Raw genomic sequence first — 7,799 nt, forward strand, 5'->3', positions numbered from 1 at the left:
CCCAATTTCATTCTAAATTTTCTTTCGATAGTTCGGCAATTTAACATCTCCTAAGAAATCGCAAAGAAGTAATGTTTCCGAGAGCCAGTGTTTATATAGTGCTGGTAGAAATACTGGAAACTTTTCACCAGTACCGTATGCAACCAGGCGAAAAGTTTCCATTATTTTAACAAGCACCAACTAAACTTTAACTTGAAGATGTTTTATTGAAGCGCCTTTTAGCGAAATTTATAAAGATACGTAAATTTGAAATATAATTTCATTAAAAAATTCTACATCTCCGAGAAACTGTTCCAAGCTTCTCATACCGGGACATTTTCAAATTAGTTAAATTGGTGGCCAGTTCGTACGAGAGTTTTTAGATATAACGTAAGGCAAAAGGGCGTTCAGAATGGTCGGATAAACCGAAATGTTTCATTTCGAATAAACATCAGTGATAAGCACATTTGTTAAAAAATCGGTCAGCACCCGCTCTAAAATGTTCCTTCCTCTCTTATCGCTCTTTTTGAGCGTGGAAATTTCACACCTTTCTTTCCGATTGTTTTTGAGCACTAGATTTTTCTCACCTGTTTTTTTACTTTTTTTTGATCGGCGAAACTAGCGTTTTTCTATTTTCACGTAAATCGTTGGGCGTCTGCTTAACGTTTCTTTTTCTCAATTTCGCTAAAAATTACGTTTTTAAATGATCTTTCTAATCAATGAAAACATTTAAAATTCTTTTATTCGAGAACTAGTTTAGTTACGTATGAAAGTTATTGCGAGATTCTTAAAACTTTTTCATTTCACTCGAATAATATAAATTAAAGGGAGTTTAACTCTAGCAGGGTCGGTAAAGCTTTCGTCAATACTCACTCGTAGCGGGAGAGTCTAGAATGAAGAATAATGCTGATCGTATATAAATATCGTTGGTAGATATCTGATATATTGCAGGAGGGTTTTCTACCCCCATTGAGAAATGATGCAAGCTTGAATTCCTAGCTAGGGTTATGCTGACTCTAAAGGACCAAATCACGTGTTTAGGGAAGCAGGAAGGTATGCGTAAGACTATTGATATAAGGAAGTGGAATTACTTCCTGATATTCGTTTAAATGTTTATAAATTATTTTTGTGAGGCTTTAAGGCTTATATAAATAAATTACGGCCAAGCGTCAACGCAAAATAATCCGTTTAGACTATTGGCTGGTTTTACTTGGGCCTAATTAAGATTTAGTTGTGGCGTTTTTTTCCAAGTGAAAAGCAGCTTTAACACATTTTTTTCAGTCACACCACATCATACTGTGTTTTTATTCTTTTTGAAAAGTGAACACCAGCTCACTCAGAGAATAAATAAAGAGTAGTTCGCACTCCTAGAATCTTATTCATTACAGCTTGTATTAAGCGACCATTGACATTTACTAATATTTTTTGAAGAGCAAAAATAATCAAAGGTTGAGAGATCGAATCTCATTGTTTTCCCAAAATTAAATCGTAGAAATTGTCGAACAGGAACACGTTGCCTCCGGCCAGTCAACCTTGCTTAAGAAATTAAGTGAATAGGCGCTATTTGCATAAGAGGTTTTCACTCACCAAGTGTTTTAAGTGAGCTTCAAGTTGATATGATATCTTCGCTGGCTATAGTATATTTCGTCCAGTAACAGCCCACGTCGTACACCATTTCATGGTAATACTCATCTAGACTAATACCAAGGCACCACCTTAGACCTAGTCATCAAGTGACTTTTAAAGCCATTAATTCAGGAGGCCGGGTCACGATGCGTAGGAGGGTAGTTGCAAGCCCTTCATGCCACGCGAGCCAACGGCTCCCTACACTAGCTATTACCGTTTACCTTTTAAGGCTTTAATGGAAAGTGGAGTTCTTTAACCAGTGTGCAGAGAGTGTTTCACCCAGTGCCCAAAGCTGGGATCATGCTGCGAGGCGAAAGTGCTAACCACTCTGTCACCCGACTTGAAGGCTTCCTTGCGTTGCTAGATGAAATGGTTAAGCTGATTCAATAACAAGCAATACACGTCAAGCATGCTTAGTTCTGTTTCCGATATAGATAGAAAAACTAAGAAAAACTTAAGTTAAAATCCGTTTTGAAGAATTACTTATTCAACTTCGGAATTTATTTAGAAATGACATATATTGTTTACGTAAGCGTTTAGAATTACATAAGTATTTAAAAACACACAGATTCATATTTTAAAATATTTTGTTCACAAAAAAAGCTTTAAATCATTATGAAATCGGAAGTTAAGCATTTTTAATTGAAATTTAAAAATCAATAAGTTTCGTTTGAGATTTAAAAATAGCAGACAGGTAACCTATAAATTTTATAATATTATAATATCAAATATTAAATGGAGAAAATGGGTTTTGTTAATAAACAGAATTACATATTTATGAGATAAAATAACAAGCTGTACCTGTTATTATCCTACAGTTCTTTGAACAACCTGTCGAGTGACTGTTCTCCCACCTTGCAAATTGCTCGCCAGTCCTCCACCTCCTCCAATTTGCCGAATCGCCCCACCTGATGGAATGGCTCTTACACTACCACCTTGATTAACTCTTAGACCACCGCCACCCAGCTGACCACCTTGTACGCCTCTCATCGCGCCACCACCAATCTGGCCACTTTGCCTGGTTCTCAAACCAACGTCACCACCTGATGGAACATATCGAACCCCACCAGAGGCTATTTGCGATCCTCCTTGTACCATTCTCGCGCCACCGGATGGAACATATCGAACTCCACCAGAGGCTATTTGCGATCCTCCTTGTACCATTCTCGCGCCACCTGCTGGAACATATCGTACTCCACCAGAAGAAAGTTGCGATCCTCCTTGTACCATTCCCACGCCTCCAGCTGGAACATATCGTACTCTACCAGAAGAAAGTTGCGATCCTCCTTGAACCATTTGTGAACCTCCTGCTGGAACATATGACACTCTTTGGTTTCCAGCACCTAGTAAAAATTTAAATAAAATAAATGACAAACAGCCAAACTTAATTTTATTACTTTGCAAGAGAGTAACTTTTCTACTTCCCCCAGAGCCAAGACTAGCAGATGATTTTGCAGAATTCAATTTTCCTTGAAGATTCTTAAGAAATCCGCCACCTTTTCGTTTTCGAACAACAGCTGTGCCTCTATTTCCTTGAAGATTACTCACTTGGCGATTTTTTCCAACTTTAACTCTACCACCGCCGCCCCCGGATCTTGCTCCTGTCGTCATCTCTCTGCCATTTCCACCATTTCCTCCAAAACGTCCGACATTTTTAACGCTATTACTTCCTCTACCAACCCCACTAACTGAAACTCTACCGCCGCTATTTGCTTTACTTATAGTTCCTCCAGAGCGTCCGCCACCACTTGCTCCTAACATTTTTACTCTACCATTTTCCACATGCCCGCCAGCCCTGCTACCACCGCCCCTAATAGTGGTTTTACCACCAATACTTCCCCCGCTGCTTCCACTCAATCCTCCGCCGCCTCTAGAGCTTCCGCCTCCAATAGAGCCACCTTCTGAGCCACCGAGGCCAAGATTTACATTCATTCCACCACCTTCTGAGCTTCCACCTCCGGAAGGGCTACCTCCCGATCCACCAAGATTAAGTCCTCCGCCCCCAGAATGTCCCCCTCCTGAGCCTCCTAGTCCAAATTTCCCAGCTAATTCTTTCAACCCGCCTCCACTTTCAGAATGTCCACCCCCAGAGAGTCCACCACCTGAGCCTCCAAGACCAAATTTCCCAGCTAATTCTTTCAAACCCCCTCCACCACCACCTTCAGTATGGCCACCCTCAGAATGTCCCCCACCTGCAACCCCCAGACCCAGTTTCCCAGCTAATTCTTTCAAACCACCTCCACCGCCACCCTCAGAATGTCCACCTCCAGAGCCTCCTAATCCAAATTTCGCAGCTAAATCTTTCAAACCGCCTCCACCTTCAGAATGGCCGCCCACAGAATGTCCACCTCCTGTTCCTCCAAGTCCAAGTTTTCCACCACCTCCTGAACCGCCAAGTCCAAGTCCACCACCTCCAGAAGCACCTCCTCCTGATCCGCCAAGTCCAAGTCCTCCTCCTCCTCCGGAAGTACCCCCTCCTGATCCACCAAGTCCCAGTTTTCCACCGCTGCCTCCTGATCCACCAAGTCCAAGCCCTCCACCTCCAGAAGCACCTCCTCCGGAACCGCCAAGTCCAAATTTTCCAGCCAATTCTTTCAAACCACCTCCGCCACCTCCTTCAGAATGTCCCCCACCTGAGCCTCCAAGACCGAATTTCCCAGCTAATTCTTTCAAACCACCTCCACCACCGCCCTCAGAATGTCCACCTCCAGAGCCTCCTAATCCAAATTTCGCAGCTAAATCTTTCAAACCACCTCCACCTTCGGAATGGCCGCCCACAGAATGTCCACCTCCTGTTCCCCCAAATCCAAGTTTGCCACCACCTCCTGAACCACCAAGTCCAAGTCCACCACCTCCAGAAGAACCTCCGCCGGATCCGCCAAGTCCAAGTCCACCTCCTCCAGAAGCACCCCCTCCTGTTCCTCCAAATCCAAGTTTACCACCACTGCCTCCCAATCCGCCAAGTCCAAGTTTTCCACCGCTGCCTCCTGATCCACCAAGTCCAAGCCCTCCACCTCCAGAAGCACCTCCTCCGGATCCGCCAAGTCCAAATTTTCCAGCTAATTCTTTCAAACCACCTCCGCCACCTCCTTCAGAATGTCCCCCACCTGAGCCTCCAAGACCGAATTTCCCAGCTAATTCTTTCAAACCACCTCCACCACCGCCCTCAGAATGTCCACCTCCAGAGCCTCCTAATCCAAATTTCGCAGCTAAATCTTTCAAACCACCTCCACCTTCGGAATGGCCGCCCCCAGAATGTCCACCTCCTGTTCCCCCAAATCCAAGTTTGCCACCACCTCCTGAACCACCAAGTCCAAGTCCACCACCTCCAGAAGAACCTCCTCCGGATCCGCCAAGTCCAAGTCCACCTCCTCCAGAAGCACCCCCTCCTGTTCCTCCAAATCCAAGTTTACCACCACTGCCTCCCAATCCGCCAAGTCCAAGTTTTCCACCGCTGCCTCCTGATCCACCAAGTCCAAGCCCTCCACCTCCAGAAGAACCTCCTCCGGATCCACCAAGTCCAAATTTCCCAGCTAATTCTTTCAAACCACCTCCTTCAGAATGACCACCACCAGAATGTCCCCCACCTGAGCCTCCAAGACCAAATTTCCCAGCCAATTCTTTCAAACCACCTCCACCGCCACCTTCAGAATGTCCACCTCCAGAGCCTCCTAATCCAAATTTCGCAGCTAAATCTTTCAAACCGCCTCCACCTTCGGAATGGCCGCCCCCAGAATGCCCACCTCCTGTTCCTCCAAGTCCAAGTTTGCCACCACCTCCTGAACCGCCAAGTCCAAGTCCACCACCTCCAGAAGCACCTCCTCCTGATCCGCCAAGTCCGAGTCCTCCACCACCGGAACCGCCACCTCCAAGTCCAAGTTTTCCACCAGCTCCGGACCCACCAAGTCCGAGTCCTCCACCACCGGAACCGCCACCTCCAAGTCCAAGTTTTCCACCAGCTCCGGACCCACCAAGTCCTAGCCCTCCACCTCCAGAAGCACCTCCTCCGGATCCGCCAAGTCCAAGTCCTCCTCCCCCCGAAGCACTTCCTCCTGTTCCTCCAAAACCAAGTTTACCACCACTGCCTCCCAATCCACCAAGTCCTAGTCTTCCACCTCCGGAAGCACCCCCTCCTGATCCACCAAGTCCCAGTTTTCCACCGCTGCCTCCTGAACCGCCAAGTCCAAGTCCACCACCTCCAGAAGCACCTCCTCCTGATCCACCAAGTCCAAGTCCTCCACCACCGGAACCGCCACCTCCAAGTCCAAGTTTTCCACCACCTCCGGACCCACCAAGTCCAAGCCCTCCACCTCCAGAAGCACCTCCTCCGGATCCGCCAAGTCCAAGTCTTCCACCTCCAGAAGCACCTCCTCCTGATCCACCAAGTCCAAGTCCTCCACCACCGGAACCGCCACCTCCAAGTCCAAGTTTTCCACCACCACCGGACCCACCAAGTCCAAGCCCTCCACCTCCAGAAGCACCTCCTCCGGATCCGCCAAGTCCAAGTCCACCACCTCCAGAAGCACCTCCTCTTGATCCACCAAGTCCAAGTCCTCCACCACCGGAACCGCCACCTCCAAGTCCAAGTTTTCCACCACCTCCGGACCCACCAAGTCCAAGACCTCCACCTCCAGAAGCACCTCCTCCGGATCCACCAAGTCCAAGTCTTCCACCTCCAGAAGCACCCCCTCCTGATCCACCAAGTCCCAGTTTTCCACCGCCGCCTCCTGATCCGCCAAGTCCAAGTCCTCCACCACCGGAACCACCGCCTCCAAATCCAAGTTTTCCACCACCTCCAGATCCACCAAGTCCAAGTTTACCACCACCTCCGGACCCACCAAGTCCAAGTCTTCCACCTCCAGAAGCACCCCCTCCTGATCCGCCAAGTCCAAGTCCTCCACCACCTGAAGCGCCGCCTCCCGATCCACCAAGTCCCAGTTTTCCACCTCCGGAAGCGCCACCACCTGATCCACCAAGATTACCACCTAAGTTACCTCCGGAACGACTTCCAAGTCCACCACTTCCGGAGACTTGACCGTGGCCCACATTAGCATTGCCACTTAATTGGCTTTCAATGACAGCAATTAATATGAATACGCTAATTAACTGAAACAGGAGCGTCGCCATTCCGTTTCAAGAAATGTACGCCCGAGTGTCCGTACAATCGAAGGTGTCGTTTGAATATCTGAACGACAGCAAAACTTTACGTGGTTTCAAATCAAACTCACGAGAGAATGATGAATAGCGAAGCTGCAAGTTTTTAAATATAGAAAGAAGATTATCTTGCGGTATTTCATACATCAATGTAAATCCATTGTATTTAATGTAAATAGCTTATACAGCCGGTCTATGTAACTACAACGAACACGAATTTTAAATGTTTTTTGTCACGAATGTATATTTTCTAGGTACTATTACCAAGAATGTATTTATTTCAACATAGGGAGAATGACTCGTTCGAGACGATCCGTGGCCCCACGTTAGCCTCCACAAAGCGTGGCCTTTTAAGCTTTGAGCATGAAGAGTATTTTGAGCAATCGTTTTCAGGTAGTCATTCTCTCAAAGTGTGTATAGATACATTTTTCTTATTACTAGGGGGTTATGGGTTCCACAAACTATTCTCAAGTCAAGGAATAAACAACTTTACAAATGTAATGGAAACGTTTACTTCGAATTATCTTCATCATACTTAATTTTAGAAAATGTTTTAAAATAAGAAGTTAATCATTGCCCGCTTTAGTTTTATTTAAAAAATACTCATTATCATTCATTAATCGATCATTTATTCTCCATAATTTATTTTAATATGCGAAAACATAATTAAAAGCTGAAACATTTTAAACATTTTCAATTGCTTTACTTTTTAAAAATGCATTTCATTGTATTTCTAAAATGTTAGTTATATTTTTTCAATTTTATTTTTACGATTTTAGTTTTGAACTTAAAATTTCTTTGGTCTTTGACACCTTCTCGGTGGCATATCCTATACGATCAAATGTCCAAAATTGCATACAATTTTGAAGAATCCAAACTTTATAGAGTAGATTTGATCGCAATTCTATTATAGTTGGTATTATAAAATGTAATACAATCTATAACTATAAGTCTTAAAGTTTGTCCTTTTGTTTATTTATTTGTATGTCATGTTCCTTAAAACTCGGGAACTTTAAGCTCTAGAGCTTTGTAACTTTAAA

The 7,799-nt window shown here is 45.0% G+C and overlaps 2 protein-coding genes across 2 annotated transcripts; both read left to right on the top strand.

Moving 5' to 3' along the window:
• Nucleotides 1–3,373: 3,373 nt before the first annotated feature.
• Nucleotides 3,374–5,250, top strand: LOC149956324 (uncharacterized; the record flags this gene model as incomplete). Its single annotated transcript, XM_090166854.1, has 1 exon — nt 3,374–5,250. A coding segment is annotated over one exon (1,797 nt), but the record flags the coding sequence as incomplete, so codon positions are not given.
• Nucleotides 5,174–7,194, top strand: LOC149956325 (uncharacterized; the record flags this gene model as incomplete). The annotated part of the gene is made up of 1 exon (XM_090166855.1): nt 5,174–7,194. A coding segment is annotated over one exon (1,467 nt), but the record flags the coding sequence as incomplete, so codon positions are not given.
• Nucleotides 7,195–7,799: the final 605 nt, after the last annotated feature.

The sequence above is a fragment of the Leiobunum rupestre genome, chromosome 2 (genome assembly GCF_980474605.1).
Source record: "Leiobunum rupestre chromosome 2, qqLeiRupe1.1.hap1, whole genome shotgun sequence".
NCBI lineage: Eukaryota > Metazoa > Arthropoda > Arachnida > Opiliones > Sclerosomatidae > Leiobunum > Leiobunum rupestre.